General features: G+C 29.5%; 2 protein-coding genes across 2 annotated transcripts; both read right to left on the minus strand.

Annotated features, from left to right (window-relative positions):
• Window positions 1-2,740: 2,740 nt before the first annotated feature.
• Window positions 2,741-7,213, minus strand: LOC113386574 (molybdenum cofactor sulfurase 3). Its single transcript, XM_026624348.1, has 11 exons — window positions 7,141-7,213; window positions 6,588-6,732; window positions 6,390-6,504; window positions 5,983-6,191; window positions 5,505-5,792; window positions 5,156-5,450; window positions 4,969-5,085; window positions 3,861-4,818; window positions 3,583-3,801; window positions 3,293-3,519; window positions 2,741-3,000 (listed from the first exon to the last, which is right to left on the minus strand). The coding sequence occupies exons 1-11, from the start codon at window positions 7,211-7,213 to the stop codon at window positions 2,791-2,793; spliced, it is 2,856 nt and encodes a 951-aa protein (XP_026480133.1). The 3' UTR covers window positions 2,741-2,790.
• Window positions 7,214-13,956: 6,743 nt separating this feature from the next.
• On the minus strand, window positions 13,957-17,059 carry LOC113386575 (probable E3 ubiquitin-protein ligase RNF144A). Its single transcript, XM_026624349.1, has 6 exons — window positions 16,964-17,059; window positions 15,036-15,186; window positions 14,711-14,925; window positions 14,428-14,637; window positions 14,218-14,307; window positions 13,957-14,130 (listed from the first exon to the last, which is right to left on the minus strand). The coding sequence occupies exons 1-6, from the start codon at window positions 17,057-17,059 to the stop codon at window positions 13,957-13,959; spliced, it is 936 nt and encodes a 311-aa protein (XP_026480134.1).
• Between the last annotated feature and the right edge of the window lie 2,348 nt (window positions 17,060-19,407).

Consider the following 19,407-nt stretch of genomic DNA (forward strand, 5'->3'; position numbering starts at 1 on the left):
GAAAATTTGTAACAGAAATTACCAAATTGTAGAAGTAATTTTTATTATAAAAGAAGTATCCTCAGAATATTTGTGGAGATACACATTTAATTCATCTTAAATACTTAGTGTACATCAATTCCAGGGGCGTAACTACCGCCGTATCAGCCGTATCAATGATACGGGGCCCCCGGTCCCAGGGGGCCCCCAACGAGCGTTAACAGAAATTGAGAAAAACTTTTTATTTATTTCACAAACGACAAAGTCAAAAAATTAATTTCTTTTTATTGTCGGGACAACTTACATCGATTGTCGGCATGTTTGGCCTACGGGGTTTCCCCGTTTATCCCTCAATAATCAATGTAAAACCCTCAATAAACAATGTACAGTTATGCGTACCCAAAATACAATGATATGTTGACAAGCGACGAACGAACGGCAGGGATTTCTTTTAATAAGTAATATTTTTTCCAACTGACCCAAAATGGACAAGAAGTACAACATTTGGTACAGAACTAAAGACGTTAGAAAAAATACAATCATATGATAATTGCCAGAGTTAGTCGAAGGGTTTATATATTGAAAGACAGCGGGGGTTATTTACATATTTCAGTGATTGTGAATTATTTTGTATTACAATACAAACCACTAGTGTTTTGGTTTAGTGATGATTTGTAGAAAAGTGTTAGTGGTGATTTAAAGAAAACAATGAGTAAAAAGAAAACGAAAAATTAAACAGAAAAAGATGAAGTCATAAAAAATGCCAAAAATTTCTTAAATCGAAAAAATATACACGTTTTTTGGCAATAGCATACAATAACGCTGGTCAATGCTAAATCAAGATTCTTCCGAGGAATATTTAGTAACACTTAAAAGGGTATGCCCTACCAGATGGTTTTCAAGGAACGACGCCTTATTAGCAATAAGCAAAAACTATTTATTAATAGTAAAAATTCTGTATAAATTAAATTTAATTTCTAAAAAAAAGATGAACGTGAAGAATGTAAGAATTTAATTAACCTTTTAGAAAGCTATGATATTTTAGTGCTCGTAACATTTTTTTCTTTATTGTTTCAAATTATTAATCCAATTTCGAAAGCTCTACAGGATGTGAGTAATGACTTACAACGAACTAGCATACTATTAGGAAATCTTTTAAAGAGTCTGCGCGAATTGAGGCATAAAAATTCATTCCTTATTTTGTTAAGGAATACTAAGGATTTAGCAAAGAATTGAAATATAAAAACAATTTTTAAAAACAAGAGGCGGAAGATAACAAAGCGATTTTTCGATGAGTTATCACAAGACAAGAGAATTTTAGACCCTGAATCATATTTTAAAGTAAACGTGTACTATTGCTGTTTAGATATTTTAATTTCTCAAACAAAACAAAGGTTTCAAAACCTTTGTGACGTGAATATTGCAACCGGAAAAACTCATGTCTTCTTCAAATGAAGAAATAATAATTGCTTCCGGAAAACTGACGACAAAATACTGCAAAGATCTATCAGGTAATCTTTGCGATCAATTGATAATCTAAAAGCATGCTTAAAATTAGAAATCGAAAATATTCATTCCATTAAAGAACTCGCTGAATTATTATTAACAAAATGTAATAGTATTGCATCCAGTTTTCCGGATGTAATAACAGCTTGCATTTTATTCTTGACCCTTCCAGTTACAACCGCAACTGCTGAAAGGAGTTTTTCAAAATTAAAATTAATCAAAAATTACCTCAGAACATCAATAAAACAGGAACGTCTATCAGACATGTCTCTATTGTCCATAGAGGCAGAAACATTAGAAAAAATAAAAACATCATCAGCTATAAATGACTTAATAAATCAGTTTGCTGATAAAAAGGCAAGGAGAGTGAATATTTAATTATAGTTACTTGTAAAATATTAAAAATAATATTCGACGTATATTTGAAAATTTGATAAATAAATGTTCTTTTAATTTTATTAAATGAATTTATTAATCTTTTTATGTTTCTTTGAATTATGAAAAATCTTTAGGGGGCCCCCCAAACCGATTTTGATACGGAGCCCCGCCAAGGCACGTTACGCCCCTGATCAATTCAGTATCAAAATATTAATAAATAAATTAATTATCAATTTACTTGATAGTATTTAATAGCATAGTATTTAAGATATACCTGACAAAAATTATATAGCTATTATATAATTTTTATTAAATTATTTTAAATATTTTATATTTTTTCCTACTCCGCAACTGTCATATCCTTAGTTCTTCAAGTTTGCACTCCCTCAAAATGGCGTAACTGTTTAAACTGTTGTGACAGATTAATGTTGTGATTTGTGAAAACAAGTACTATAAATGTATTATAATTTGTAAGTGTTTGTGATTTTATATACTTGGTAAGATGGTAAGTGAGATTAATATTTAGTACTAGCAATACATACTTGCTTTGTATTTTTATGAATGTTTTGATTTGACCGTTTGCAACTGTCAAATGCTTAAATGTAACATTAAGAAATTGCATTTAAGGTTTTTGCTACAATCGAATACTTCAAATTTACTTTAAGCATTGATATATTAAATTTGTTGTTTATTTTATATCAAAATTCTTCAAACCGATGCATGATAGTTACTTTTCCAGCTAAGAATTACTTAAAATATAATCATCATAATACAAATTCATGACCTTCAACTTCTCTAAAATCATCAATTTTTCATTTTTGACCCTCCAATCAAAACAGACAGTGCTCAAATTGTTAAATTCTATGTTACTTGTTCACAAAACATGATTCCCTTATTTTAATTGATATCTATCTCTTAATTTTCTGGTCAATCTATCCCATCAGTTTGAGTTATAATTTCTCCGCATCTGATGATGCCATATTGTTTATTCGAAACGTTATCTTCAGCTGATAGATAAACGCCAAAAGTTCTTTTTCCATGAAATTCATTTGATATGACTCGAAGTGGTTCTGGTGATTTTTGGCCAGTTTTTTGGTCTATGCAAATTATTTGGCATCTCGAACAGGGACCATCAACCTAAAAATAAAGACGATAGATTAAAATTTAATTAAATGGAATCAAAAATAGCAGTAATGGAATGAACTGCATTTTTATAAATAAATGAATGAAATATTATTAGAAAATACAGTATTAAGCAAATGATCTTATACTGAAAAAAGAAAATATTTTTCATGTAGAAAGTAAAGCAATATTCTACATAGAAATCCTGCAGTAAAATCATTCAGATGATCAATAAAGCAAGTCATTCAGATGATCAATAGATTATCTATAAAAAGATGATCTGAAAATAAGTTTCTGCAATTGTTACCTTTAATTTAAAACTTCCTTCAGTCTCCAAACATTTCCAATTATTCTCTTCCAAAGGGCTTGGAGCAGATACAATCAAATTTGCACGAAATCTATCTAGATAATTTTCAAGATCATCCAAGCAATCATTTGTTAAATTCTGAGATCTGGATCTGTCCAAAAGCCACTGGACGCTGGTGCTATTGATCAACAAATATTGCGCACGGTTTACCAAAGATATTTGTTTATCTAAAAATAATTAAAAAATGTACAAACAGCACTGGTTAATTATAATAAATATGTGTATTTTACCATTAGCTTTAGATCGTTTTTCACATTGCCTAACGAGTCTCACACCCTGACGCCCCAAAGCACTTTCTAACCAAAGGGCAACTTCGTCTCCGCAGTCCGAAGCACCCACAGCATCCCCACAAACCCTGCTGGTGCTACCAGAAGGGTTGCTACATAATTTGGTCGAAGCAAAAAGATTTGTTTTAGACTCAGCAAGTGGTACAGATATATCTTCCAAACCTGATAAGATATAATTGTTATTAAAGAATATATTATTACTATTATATCTATTTACCTACCTGAAAAACTTAAGACAAGTACACCTCGCTCCAGATCTACTCTAGGCCTTATTTTACAAAGTCCAGGATCATGTTTTTGTGTCAAAGCTGCTCCTGAGGGCAAAACCACCATCCATTCCCTATCGTACAATAATCCTTTGGGGCCAACTGGCCAAGAATCGGTAACTTTATAGGCTCCACAAGATTTTACTGGGTACACACAAATACTTTGCAAACGTGGTGGAGATGGAACCACATTTTTTGTTAAACTTGGCTCATAGAAATGGAGAGAAGTAGATTTTTGTTGGTTGATACTGATATCAAGGTTTAGCTGGCTTGTACTTGTATCAGAAGAATTGGTAATAAAAATATTTTTTACATCATTATTGGTTTGTATAGGATACATTTTTGTTGTCGTTTTACCATTAAAATTCTTACCACTAGTGTTTAAATACTTATTGGTGACATTTGTTATTGTTTCCATTTGGGAATTTGATAGTGTAATATCTTCTTCTTGATTCATATATTTTTTGGCAACATTTTGGCTTGGATTGCAATCCACCTCATTTAACTTTGGTTTTGGAGTCTTTATAAAATTCTTAGTATATGTTAACAAACTTGCACCATGTGATAGTAAATTTGCCAACATATTTTGCCTTGGTATATTTTTATCATAACTTTTAATAACATCAATATCAGCTTGTAATTTATCAATTTCCAAAGATTTCTGTAAAGCATCCATGCACTTTGCAGGTCGTTCAATTAATTCTGATGCAATATTCCTCGACTTATTTAATTTTGTATCCAGATTAATTTCCAATTCATTATTTTTAAGACAGGTATCGATGTAGCAAGTTTTTATCATCTGTATCAAAGCGTCCACATCCCTTTTTGTAGAATAGTAACCAAATGAAATACGTACTGAACCCGTCGGAATGCCGTCAATGAGGTCGTTTTCATCTCCACAAACATGACCAGCCTAATAAATAGATAAAAAAATTAATAGGCCAATAATCGACTTCAGCTTTGTTATATCTAAAACAAATATTCTTAGTATCGTTAAATTTTAAGCAAGTAATATCATTCAGAAATATTACGTATATATTACGTATATTTCATAAGTATTTACCAAATGGTGTTTTCTCAGTTCATCATCAGTAAGTTGAAGATGCCTTTGGCATGCACCAGGATTGCAAAAGCAACCAGTTCTTAGGTGAATGTTATACAAACTTGCCATATGTTCTACCTTGAAACAGATTATTGGTAATTATTGCCAATATTTGTCTGACCAATATTGGTCTCAAAAATCTCCTTACCTCTGCAAAACCAATATAGCTCCCATCTGAACCCAAAACATTAAAATTAACAACCCCTCCTTGTTTTTCAACGGCTTCATAATCAGTATCCTTATAAATCTTGACCGCAGGTTTAAGATTTAAATGACATAATCTGCTTAATTCTTGATAAGCATATCTTGCTAAACCAAAAGTATGTCCAGAAATTCTTTGCATTGTTTGACAATTTCTGGTAGGTGGCACCAGGCGCTCCAAGACATCAAATCCATGTCTTAAGGAAAGTATTGAAAGAAAAGACACTGTACCGTCTTCTAACCTTAAATAAAAATTAATATCACTTTTATTCAATATTTTTAATCCATTATCTCACCGTTCACTTATATCTTTCCTCGTTTTGTGGAACCTGCAGCCGCTCAAAGCTATTTCAACGGTGCCCCCTCCGAAGTATCTTTTATCTCCTAGTAAATCAGCGGAGTCTTTTCGTACTAGCAAAGCTCCTAGACCCGTGGGGTATCCGAATATTTTGTAAAAAGAAATTGCGACAAAATTCGGTTTTGTTTTGGCCAAATCTAGGTGACTGTTGGCAACATAGCTTGCGGCGTCTAGTAATATGTACCAATTGGGCGGTATATGTAGATCGAGGGGATACTTATAACCACTAAGGAATAAAAGATAAATTAATGTTGCTTTTATCTAAAACTTTTAGGAAATCTGATTATTAAAGTCATAAATCAGTAATTACATTAATACCAGAAAATATTTGAAAAATGTTTGACAGTTTAACAGTTGACATTTATAACCTCCATTTTGCTCAATTTTGTTTTCATCTATTACTATTTTTTAATTACCTGAAATTGCATTGTGCTGGATATACAAACAAATTATTGTCCTCTGATCCAATTGTCTCGAAATATTCAAAATTATCCTTTTTCAAAAAATCTTCTCTTGAAACGCATTTGATTTTTGCATTTTTTGTACAAGCTGCAACTTCACGCAGACCCAACGCTGATGTATGACAATCTTGAAGATAGGCGAATGTCCCAGAAAACGGTTGTACATTTTGATTTGAAATATTTGAATTGATATTAAATTTATTATTAACAAATTTAGAACAATTTGTATCATCATGATCCAATGTCGTTTCTTGATCAAATACGTCTGTGTTATTATTTTCTTTCCCAATATTGATATTTTGAATCAAACTGTTTTCTGCATTTGTTTGATTTTTATTGCAAGTTCTATTTTTTTGTTTGATAAAATTACTTTTTTTGAAGTCAAAACATTCGACAGCTAATTTAAGTGCAGCAGTAGCTCCTGATGTAAATACTACACTGTATTCATTTGAATCAGTATTGAAATGCTTCAATATCCTGAAGAAATAAAAATAGATAGACATCACAAGATAAATATACATATATGTATATAATATAGTTTATCTTATTATTTGCCAAACCTGTATCTTATTTGCTCAATGCAATCGCCGACATGTTTGCTCGTATGTGGATTCGAATACAAATTCTGCGACAGCTCCTTGAAAATTTCAGAAATTTGAGATTCTGCATAGAGACCACTGCCAGCATGGTCCAAATAATGCTCCCCTAAAAATATCCATCAATTTTTACTACTATATGCCAAGTAAACTACAAAACGTAATTAAAACGTTTATATAGCGTAACAGATGTAAAGTCGAACGTGGCGGTTACGTAACTTGAAAGATGTCTAACCTATTGTCTCAAGAATGTAAAGGACTATTTCGTTTCTGTTACGTTTTCAAATTACAAACTAAACGTGAAAATCAAATTTTTATTACAAATTCTAATTAAGAATTTACATAATATATGATGAAATTTACAAAACTACAAAATTATCGATATCAAACCTCGAAATATGTTTTGAGTATATTATTTAATTATTACCACCATTTGTATAATTTTTCGGTAATTTGTACAAATAGATTTTTGATTGAATTTTTATATATTTCCTATTTTGCATTTAATTTTATTTACCTTTCAGTCTTATAAATTCTTTCTCAATATCTTTAAGTTCCTTTTCGGTAAAAACATCCTGATACTCAGTCATTTTATCACATTTAATTTTGAATATTACTTTGTGTTAAATTTTTATTTATAAATAATAAATTTTCTTTTAATAAAATATCAAAATTTTATTTATAAATAATAAATTTTCTTATAATAGAATATCAATATTATTTGTTTTATATATCACACCTATTTATTTATCACAATTATTTTTCATCACATTTATGAATATCTATAAAAATATTGTATATATATTTATTTGCAATTTTGTAAAGATAAACTTGAATTGTCTATTGTAACAATATTTATACAATATTTATGTGACTCTTAAAGACAGAATTTATAAAAAAAAACTAAATATATTAGAAAACAAGAAATTTAACTACCAAATAGAGCCAATTATAAAACTTGCAACTTTTTTTAACGCAATTGAAAGCTTAAGAGTATAACATTTTAATTTACTATAGATTTAATTTACTACCACAAAAAAATTAAGTGATTCAAATTCAACTTTCGTGATCGTTTAATTCAACTTTTCGGTTGATTTTGTTGACAAATTTTGTTCATCTGAATATTAGCTTTTAAAAATAATAACAAAATTTATTGTCATAGCTACATCATTATTATTAATTATCATAACTGCAATATATTATTCATTATCATAGCTGCACCAAATATGTAAACTAAATCTTATATAACAATCCGCACTTGTAAAATTTTCAAAACAACCACGAGAACTGCGAAATATCGATTATCAACATTATCTAAAACGAATGCAATATCATAACTAAAATCACATTTTGTAAACAATCTCTTATCTCGACTATTACTGTCACTTATTTTGAAGGAAAACAACATTTATTCAAAGAAATTCGTACTGCCGGAACGGAACTCATGCTGTTCTCTACTGAACTGAAGAAAATGACAAGTGTTATTAACAAGATTTCTACGCCCCACTCTTATGGATAATAAATATTGTAATAGATTTAAACAGTAGCGTAACTAGAGATTATTATTTGATGAAATTAACAAATTTGCATAATTTAAAATATCAATTCATCAATTCAATTTAAACTTATATTTCTTATTTTTATGTTGGTACGTTATGGGCGAACTTCAGATCATTTCAGATTATATCAAACATGCTACCGGAATTGAATTATTGATTTATAAATTAATTATTTATTCATCAGATTTATTGGATAATTTTAATGAAACATTATAATGTGTAAAAATTGATATATACATTTCATCATATTTTTTACATTTTCTTAGTCAATTTTAAGTTAAAACTAGCTGTAAGTGGAATTCTGTCTTGAGGCAATTATGGCATCGTGCCTTAAGGCAAATTGCTGGAACTTCCCGCACCGTAACAAAATGTTCGAGGAATACTGAATGTTTTCAAATAGATTATTATAAATATTGTAACATTGTTTAATATTTATAAGAATTATATAAACTGAATTGCACAGAGTTGAAATTATTTGTAAAGTATATTAGAACTATAGTCAGAATTGAAAATAAAATCTGAAATATTTTCGATATACAAAAAACTAAAAAAAAAAAAAAAAAAAAAAAAAAAAAAAAAAAAAAAAAAAAGGAACAAAATTTTTTTTCCAAAATCTATTATTTTGTTAAGACAAGCAGAAAGTTCTTTGAATCATTTGAATCGGACGCTTAGTTTTCTCAAAAACTGCCATTTTTTACATATTTAGCTCCGTATCTTCAAAATGGCTGGGCCTGCCTTTGCCAAAATTGAATGTTTTTTAGATCATTCAAATCGGATACTCCGTTCTCTCAAAAATTCGATTTCTATTTTCTGCACTCTTTGCTCCGTATCTCCGAAACGGCTGGACCTGCCTTTGCCAAAAACTAATCAGCTCTTTTCCCTATCAATAGGAATCGAATGTTTTTTAAACCATTCAAATCGGTTGATCCGTGCGCCCTGAAACGTGACTGGAAATTTGTATCCACACATACATACACACACACACACACACACACACACATCCATTTTTTCTGAGGTATGCCAAAACGTTCAGAAACCTTCAAAACGTCGAGAAATGTAAAAAATTTCAATTCCGATTTTCGGCCCATTACAATAACTTACCCTACGGGAAGTTAAAAATGTATATACCAAAATGCGTAACTGTGAATTCAAAAATATTTTTGTTGTGGTTGTATTTACTGTTAAATATTTGTATGACCCATATATGTATTAATAATTCATTTGCGGTGAATTATCGATTGCAAAAAACAACTGTTAAGAAATTATGACGTACTTAAAAGATAACGGGATTGATAACGATTTGTACAGAGACAAAATAGAAATTAACAATGAAATATAAAGCAATAATTTTGACTATGTAATATGGCCATATGGCCTTAGTTAACTTAGATTTCATAATTTATCTAATAATATTTTTTTTAAATATAAGAAATGTTATTATTATCTAGAAATAGCCGTACACTCTCTTCTGTATAAAATTAATAAAATGAAAAAAACATTTTCCAAAAATTGATTAACAAAATTAATTCATGACCATAATTTCAGAAACATTTATGATATATATATATATATATATATATATATATATATATATATATATTTATAATATCAAATTTGAAATACCTGTTAAAAGTTCGCCACTGTCATCAGAGCACTTTAAATTGTTGTTACTACTTCCACACGCAATCTTCAAAACAGATATGCATCGAGTAATAATTTTGATATCACTATCTATTACTAAACACACTAATTTAAAAAAATTGCCTCGATAATTTCCATAATATAAGCAATTTCAAATTTAAAAACCCGCAAACACAAAAGAAGCCATCATTGTTATTTATTAGGCGCATGGTGTTGCTATAACGGAAAATATTTTTAAACCAAATTCACGCAAACAACATTTTATGAAAATAATTATTTGAAATTTAGTTAATATATTCTAGTTATTGATAATAGAACTAATTATTATTAATATAATTAAAAGTATAAATCCGTAAAAAATCATGAAAATGTTATCAAATTAAAATATATAAAATATAAGAAAAAAATTTCAAAATTAAACATTGCAGAGAAGTTGGGCGCAAGTAAACAAAAAAGTAAAAGTTAGTACAAAAAAGAAGATGAAAATATGTTTACTATACATTCTAACTCATTTTTTCACTTAATTCATTTATCCATGTCTAGTATAAAATTAAATTAACACAAAGAAATTTAAATGAAATATTAGAAATTTTAGGTGTGACATGGATGGTTCTATTATATCTTCAATTATTAGAAAGAGGACGGCCTTGTGTTGAACTTTATTTAAATGAAATAGATAAGACGTAAGGAAAAAATATTTATTCAAGAGGGGATAACGAGTTTTTTGTTGTGCATTGGGATAAGGTCAATTTGGAGACAGGTTAGGACAACCTTTTATATTAATATCTGATTTGGTAAAAGTCAGTCAGTTTCTGCCGATTCTCCCGTAAAATGTTATGGCAAAGCTATGTTATACTGTATTTTTCATATAAAATGGTACTAAAAACTGTCTTGGTTAAATGGTTAAATAACCTAACCTAGAAAACGCACAATCTTATCATATGTGCATCTTTGTGTAATAATAACATATGAGTGAAGTTGCCTTTTATCTGTAAATAAATAGCATTTTGACAGTTTTTAGTACCATTTTGTATGAAAAACGCTACGTAACATGGCCTTTGAATGTTGATTTCTTATTGATTAACTGTATTATTTATACATGTCGGAAAGTTCTTTAATTATATTGCTTTAAAAAAACTCGATATACTTAAAAATCACTCATAATTTACAGTTTTGAAGTCTCATTGTTCATGCAACTCATCTTAAGGCAAAAACCCACTTATAATATGCTATATGCAATATGCAAAAAATATTTCTATTATTCCTAATAATGAAACACGGTTTAACTTTTAAGTTTTTAGTAAATATTTAATGTTTCAATATATTAAAAATACTCAATATCATATTATTACATTCGTCACAATGACTACACAATGTGTGCATAAAAATATCTGCCCTCCGGAAAGAATTATGTTAGCTAAAAACACTTTGATGATAATAATATAATTAATTATTATTCATTATATTTAATATATAATATAATTCGCTTACTAAGTATCTTCTTTATAAAAAATATACAACATCAACACACACCATCACACTGAATAATTCACAACTGATTCAATTCCATCATGGTAATAGGAGAATTAAATTTTTATTTTGAGTAAAAATCCAATAAAGCAATATTAGAATTATAAACATATATATATATATATATATATATATTAGGTTGTCAAATATCTCCCTTCCGCTTTTATATATATATATATATATATATATATATATATATATAAAAGCGGAAGGGAGATATTTGACAACCTAATATATATATTTATATTGTTTAATTAAACAAATTTAACTTTATAACAATAGCCATTGAAAAATTGAAAGTCAATTATAAATATGAATGAAATTTTATGAACAGAACATCCCCTCATTTGTTTTGGTTTCACTAACAATGCAAAATAAAAATTTAATTTTTCTATAATAAATCATATGTTAGATTGTAATTTACAAAATCAATTTGTTCGTGTTTAGAATATTCAGAAACAAATTTTGTTTTGTACGTCAGGCCACTCATACCATACATAATAATCCATCCACTTAATATATATATATATATATATATATATATATATATATATATATATCCCCAATCGTGCATTATAAGTTTAAGTCAAACAATGCCATTCGTGTATCTATAGTAAACATATATAATATTGTGTATTTAATTATGATTGTATATATATTACAACTATAAACTATAAAAAAAATATATATGTATATTTATTTCCTGTGCATCACAACCTTTTTTTATCGAGAATTAAATTCAATATCAATAAAAAAATCTGTGATGTCTATCTAGAGTGTTAGAAATTCAAAATTTTAATATAAGTTAAGAGAAATTATTTACAATTATTTATTCATATACTTACTTATGAAATAAGTGAATATGTTAGGCCGTGCTTAATAAAAACAAATTGTATATATATATATATATATATATATATATATATATATATATATATATAAATATATACAAAGCTGCCAGTCAAAAAATGAATTAATCGATAACAATTTTTTATGTATACGTTTAGAAACTTGTTGTGTGTCATCATTTAGCAGTTCAAAAAAAAACAGTACGAAAAGGTTAAAACATTTTTTATAAAATTAACTTTGTAATTTAATTAACACAAAAAGTCTAAAACACGAAAATATAATAAGATATATAAAAAAATTATGTTAAAGTGATTGTTAAAATGAAATAATGAATGAAAATTATATCTATAAAACATTTTCTCTAAATTTATCCAATTATAATTTAATTAACAATAAAATAAAAAATATAAAAAATGAAAGTATAAACTTTATAAAATTTCATAAATATAAATATGATTAAACATAGAAATGAAATTTATAAATTGATCAAATAAATGATGAACTGAAAAAATATTAATAACAAATATATTTTTAAAAAAATCACGTTTGATAAAAAATGAGGTACATATAAATATTTTTTTATGTTTTATAAGTTTATAAATGAATAGGTTTATAAATCTTTATTTTTAACATTTATAAAAATTTATAAAGTTCATATTTGTTAATACAAATTTTATAAAAACAACTTATTGATGACACCTATCAAGTTTCTAAACGTATAAATAAGGTATTGTTAATTAAATTATTTTATAAAATTCGACAAATTGGCTGCTCTATTTATTAAATATAAAAAGACAATCATATATATATATATATATATATATATATATATATATATATATATATATATATTCAAACGCAGACCATTATAAATTTTAATTATCACTAGCATATTTAAGTAAAATTGTCAATATTTATTATTATATATATATATATATATATATATATATATATATACATATATATCAACAATTTTTCGATTAATATATATCACATATCATTCTATCCTTTACTTCAGCAAACACATTTCACAATAGACCATATTTTATATAAGTCTAAACTAAAAATAACATTAGTGATCACTTAGTAATATCAATATCACCGCTGCCAACTCATTTTAGATGCAACTTAAATAAAAAATATTATAAATATAAAATAAAAACTCTTTCTAAGTTCAATGTCATAATAGAAGCACATTTTTACCACTCGTTTAAATCACATTGTTGATTAATAAGTACAAGTCAAATTGTTTTTGTGAATTATTATATTAAGTATCACTTCACTAATAAACAATAAATTAGGCCTTGATATGCATTTTTAGTCCATTTTGATGTTATTAATAACACATGATTTAATGCAAAAAATTCATACTTTATACATTATTTGGAAGAACCTGTTCTCAAGGCAAAAATATAGATAAACCTAAACATGATGCCTGGGTGTTAAGTTTCAGCAATTACAATACTATATTTTCTTAACATTGATGGTAGTTAATGACATCGTGAGAACGCCTATAAAATTTTGTTGTGGAGACTACTTTGTACAAACTACTACTTTTCTTTTGTTCTTGTTTTAATCACGTACTGATATTTCAAAATAAACATTCCTCTCATTTCTCAACAATCTAATCCTGGTTAACTAACCTTCATTGACCGACTGATTTTCTGAACTAAAATTTCCTTACATTCTTGCTGATGTTTTTCAAATCTCTTTCAAATTCTGCATATCATTTACCATTATATTAAATTATCAATTCAACCATCATCATCTCCGTCATGTCCATCCTGATCTTCTCCTTCTTCCTGGTCCAATCTTGCAGCTCCGTTGCACACTCTGCACTTACAACAAACTATACAAGGTGCCGCTAGCAATAAAAGAGGTGAAGCAACTAAGAGTAGAATGCCAAAGCCAGCGAATATTCCAATTACCTAAAAATTAATTGAAAAGTGTAATTGACACATTTCTACCACTCCGACTATTCAATGGAGAAACAACTGAATGATCAGTATTATTACCTGTGTTCTATGCCAGATTACGGAAGCTCTAGAATGTCCTAATTTGTTTTTGCATGGCCCCTTGTCGTAGTGGCGTAACAGAAAATCATCCTGAAAATAAGAAAAATGATACAATTCATATACACAAAATCCAAGCAAAATTACAGACTGTAATTGTATTAATTGATCATGATCATGATCGTATAAGGTGTATGATCTCAAACTACTTACATCGAGTGAAGTAAGACAGTACCAGCAGAAGACATGTTTACACCTCTTGCACATCATTTGAGCACAGCCTTCATCTTTCTCGATTGGCACTGAACAAAGTGGACAGCTTTTGATCAACTCGGAGCCACCAGGGCCTGCCAAAAGTAACGGAAATCCTTCTTCAGCTCCTAGTGTCAGTGCATATTGCTCGCAAGTTTGCCCTGGATGCCACTAATAGAAATAAATTAATAAAAACCAATTTGTAAAAAAGGGAATTTGTATTCAAGTAATTATTATTTCTTACCTGTTTTTTACAACTGGAGCAGAATTCATCACTGCACGTTGGACATTGCACAGCACACACAGGAGGTCTTCTGGGAGCAGCAGCCCCCAAACTAGATCCTGCTGCTGTTGAAGCAGCACCTGCAGCAGCTGTAGTACCATCTGGAGCAGCCACCGAGCAAACAGTCTCGCAACCTGCACGAGGGCACCAGGTTCTCGTACGATCCATATCGATTTCTAAAAAATAAATAATAATAACAATAATAAAATAATTTTTAAATTGTATCTTCTAACTTCTTACCTCTGTTCAGTCTGTACTGATTGTGTTTTCTGCAGCAGCCTCTCGCCAGCCAATGTTTTAATTTCGTCCTGGGTGAGAGTGCTGGTGGGCTGCACAACTGTGCCAGGCTGGACGCCTCTGGCTGGACATTCGGCATCGGGGCAGGTTATTGTGTAGGCACCGGCTAATACTTCGAATCTTGCATAAGAACGCATACACTGGAAAAGGAAAAATATAATAAGTATCCAGCGCAATCGATAATATTAGTAAATTCCATGGCGGAGCCTAATGGAATGCGCTTTTGCCAAAATATTTTGGAGTTTAACGATTGTCGTAAAGAAGGTTGCAAATTATCATAAACGTAATATCGATATTTTATTATTCGCGTTCCTCTGTTGACATTCACTCCTTGGCAAGAATTCAGAAATCGAGAAAAACACGAAAACAGGATAATAATTTATCAAAAAAAACATGTTTTTGAATTGAGTGATGAACAACTGAAATGGAATAAACTTTCATGATTTAATTAAATTATTTTCGAGAAAATTTTTGTTTGTGTCGAATGAAATATTAGAAGAAATTGGACTACTAGTTCATGTACTCTTAGCCATTTAATTAACTAGATTGATGCAGATTATTCTCGTAAATTTAATTAATTAATTAAAGTAATTAGTTATTTTCCACTGAATAGTTATGTATGATTAAAGTATGGGTCACGACGTTTGTCTGGAATTGACTCCTAAATTACTGAACCGATTTTAGTTTAGATTTTCTTACTGTGTATATTTATATATAACTTAAAGATATTTCTTATACAGATCGTAAGGGAGACTGGGTACGGTTGTGTATTTTTTATTTTGATCAGCATCCCCTAAAGATGTTTCTTATACAGATCGTAGGAGAAACTGGGTACGATTGTGTAATTTTTTTGATCAGCAATAATTTTGTTAATTCACCACTTAGCTGGAGAAAAGTAAATTAAGTAAATTAAATGGTAATTTGAACCTCAAATACGATGTATTATTTAAAAAGTCAAATCACACACGAAAAAGGCGAGGGATCAAAAAAACTTATTTTCGATTCTGCGGTCTTCAGATCATGTTAATGTAGAGCGCTGACTCAATGCAATAATGGAAACTTGTTCGAACCAACATACTTCATCTTTCTCCCTTTTTACCATATCTCAAAATCAGTTTAGTTTAGATAGTATGCCGTTTGTTAAAACTTATTAAAAATCACAAAATCAATTATTATCATTATATTAAGGAATTGTGTTTTTGGTATTTGAGAATTTTGAAATAAAAAAATTAACTTAAGAACCTTCATTAGAGAAATGAAGTAATTGCTGATTAATAACTTCTATAATATTCGTTCACATAGTGGATTATGTTAAACAACGCCTAAACAAATATTGTTTTCACAAATTATTGTATTTGAAGAATTTCATGTAATTAAAATTAACATACATTCATTGACTTGTTGTATTTTTTTTACTTTTTCGCTGGCGATATATTTTCATATCTTTGAACAGCTGTAATATCTGTCTTGCCTAAAAAATATTTTCGATTTTAATAACTTCAAAGATTTATAGAAACTACCAATAATATAGAAATAATTTCTAATCCATCTTCTGATTTAGGCATTTTTCATTAAACCAAGATTTGTACTACGATGTAACTTTAAAATGTTTATTTATCTATGCCAATTTCCTTGTTGATATCGGTACGCATACAACGTTGATGCCGGTACCCATACAACTACAGATCTCTATTCACATACACGACGACTAATCACAATCGACCCGCATTGAAATGATTTCATCGAGAGCGGATGACGAACAGTTTGGGTGTAACGGACTTCTGTTCCATTTGTACGGATTTACACCCTAAAGAAGTTTTACTTCAAAAATATGTTGCACCAAAATATAATTTGATCATAACGCCGTTTGCAAGAGCCTTCAGTATTTACCTCCTGGTTTACTGAATTTTCAATTACCTTCTGCCGCCTATTGATTCCGTTCATCATTGTTTCATGAACAGAGCGAAATAAAACAGTAGGGCGTTCGAATTTTCCATTTCCATTTCCCAGCATAATCTTTCATTTAGTATTAGCATAGAAAAGCCATAGTCGAGCATAAAAAGCGGCCTTGATAAGATTGATAGCACCATAAAATATAACGATGACCGTCCGTGATATAAATAGAAGGCGTGGGGCGCCGTTCGACGCCTCTGTTTTTATTTCGGACTGACTCTGTTTCTTCATTTCGACAATCATTTATAACTGTTACAATTCGCGAAATGTGTGTTGATATTATTAGTAAACACTTGTCGGCACTTAATATTGAAAGAACGGACAGAGGATAGCATATTTTTATTTTTAACATCTCGTAGGGTAAGAAAGGTAATAGTAATCGTCCAAAAATCGAAATTGAAATTTTTGGCATTTCTTCACGTTTTGAAGGTTTCTGAACATTTGGCATATTTTCGAAAAAATGGATGTGTGTGTATATGTATGGATACAATTTTTCGTCCACGTTTTCGGGCGCATGGATCAACCGAATCGAATCAATCAAATCCTATTGATAGGGAGATGTGCTGATTTGTTTTTGGCAAAGTCTGGTCCAGGCGTTTCGAAGATTAGGGGCAAAAAGTGCTGAAAATGGCAATTCCGTTTTTAGGAGAACGGAGCATCCAATTTGGATGTCTCAAAAAACATGTTATTTATATTGACGAAATGAAGAACTGATTAATTTTTTGGATAGGCAGTGCAGCGGTTTTGGAGATCCAATAAAAAAGTAATAAATGCCATCTAATTTCCGCAATTTTCTCATTAATTTGTTTCCTCCTAATTATAAGATGGGCTTCTCCATATGTGTTTTGTAACTTTGTCGCATTGCGCTTTCCGCAAGTACATACTGAACTGACTATATCGCGAATATCGATTACTGCGCGTCGACAGCACTACTGCATCAAGGTCGATCTGCTCGACCCCTGGCTGTTGGTCCAGAATTCGATGAAAATAAAACAAATCGATTTTGGAAAAGATATTTAGAGGTCTAGCTAGATCGTTATAAAAGTCGCAAAAATCGAGATTGACTATATTGATATTAGAGTCAATAGTCCGCATTCTTCTTCTTTATAGTCATTTCACTCATTAAACTTTTATTTAATTGATTACACATTTTTTTACATCTATGCCCCAATCTGCCCTATATCCACTTATCATGTTATTATAATTGAATTCCGCAACATCGTTTTTTGGTAAGTCGCCAACTCGAGAAATCGGAGCAATTTCGGATGTAAAAACACACTTAGAGCTAATATCGATGTGGGGAAATAACCGATTTCCAAAAGTCTGTTTTGGATGAAATGTATATGGCTATTGGGGATGTTGCCTTGAAACTGATTCCAAGATCATAATGGTATAGAAGTGCGGGGATCGATGGAGTTTGGCACAAACTTGAAGAATTGGAGTGAAAATTTATGTAGTTAAGTGTGGAGTTTACCACTTAAGTTATATTAAATATTAGACTATTTCAACTTTCTTGGTCATACCAAGAACTGTATAATAATAATTTTTTTCAATAAAATGATTCATCCTATCAACCTAAACCCAGTCATTTACACCTCTTTCTAATTCTATCTTTATATCAGACTCATTAAAATTGGCACGCCCGTCAAAATTCGTGGGAAAAGAATAACAAAATCTAAATATAGATGCTTTTTGTTTTGTTGTCATTAAATGAAACGATTGTGAAGATATAAAAAACGGACAGATAGGATTATCGCCAACAATTCAGTATTAGACAATTCGTAAACATCGCATAAACATAAAAAAACGCAGAAATAAATAAAAAATATTGGAACGTTGACCTGGCTGGATGGATGGATGAAGTTTTTACTAGATGTTGTTTGTGATCACAATAAAATACTTACTTTAACAAAATCTGATATTTTAAATTTATAGGCATGCATAGGACTATTACTGAGTTTGCAAAACTAAATAAATAAAAAATACTTCTAAGATTTTTTGAAAGATTAATAGATTTTTTTCAAAACATTGATTATTCTAAATAATCTTTTACAACTAGTCCTATATGCCATTCTGCAGATATTCAAGTATGTTGCGACTGGTACAAAACGGCAGAGGACAAGGTCACCACGGTTTAAGTAAAATCGATAGACTGCGGAGTGCTCTTGCACGAAAACTATTCCCTTGGCCCTTTGCCAAAATTCACTTATCCGAATGTATCCAGATTGCGCGGCAATCAAAGGCGGAGAAGGCCGATTTAGTATGAACACTATTTGTACAAGGATATATAATAGAAATATGATGCTAATAAATCGAAGAATCTTTATGGGCCGAGCCTCACAGTTCGAAGTCAAATTTCAGAGAATGTTGTACCTCAATTGTTTTTCCTTCAATGTAATCTATGTACT

The sequence above is a fragment of the Ctenocephalides felis genome, unplaced genomic scaffold (assembly GCF_003426905.1).
Source record: "Ctenocephalides felis isolate EL2017-DRISC unplaced genomic scaffold, ASM342690v1 CF-g0.4_SCAFFOLD_03571, whole genome shotgun sequence".
In the NCBI taxonomy this organism is placed as follows: domain Eukaryota; kingdom Metazoa; phylum Arthropoda; class Insecta; order Siphonaptera; family Pulicidae; genus Ctenocephalides; species Ctenocephalides felis.

Coding starts and splice junctions, on each gene's coding strand:
- LOC113386574 (XM_026624348.1), bottom strand. CDS start 7,213: ATGACTGAGTATCAGGATGTTTTTACCGAAAAGGAACTTAAAGATATT. Junction 6,505..6,587: donor ATTGAGCAAATAAGATACAG/GTTTGGCAAATA, acceptor TTATTTCTTCAG/GATATTGAAGCATTTCAATA. Junction 6,192..6,389: donor ACTTCAAAAAAAGTAATTTT/ATCAAACAAAAA, acceptor TCAAATCAAAAT/GTACAACCGTTTTCTGGGAC.
- LOC113386575 (XM_026624349.1), bottom strand. CDS start 17,059: ATGCTGGGAAATGGAAATGGAAAATTCGAACGCCCTACTGTTTTATTT. Junction 14,308..14,427: donor ACTGTCTTACTTCACTCGAT/GTAAGTAGTTTG, acceptor TCTTATTTTCAG/GATGATTTTCTGTTACGCCA. Junction 14,131..14,217: donor TAATCTGGCATAGAACACAG/GTAATAATACTG, acceptor ATTAATTTTTAG/GTAATTGGAATATTCGCTGG.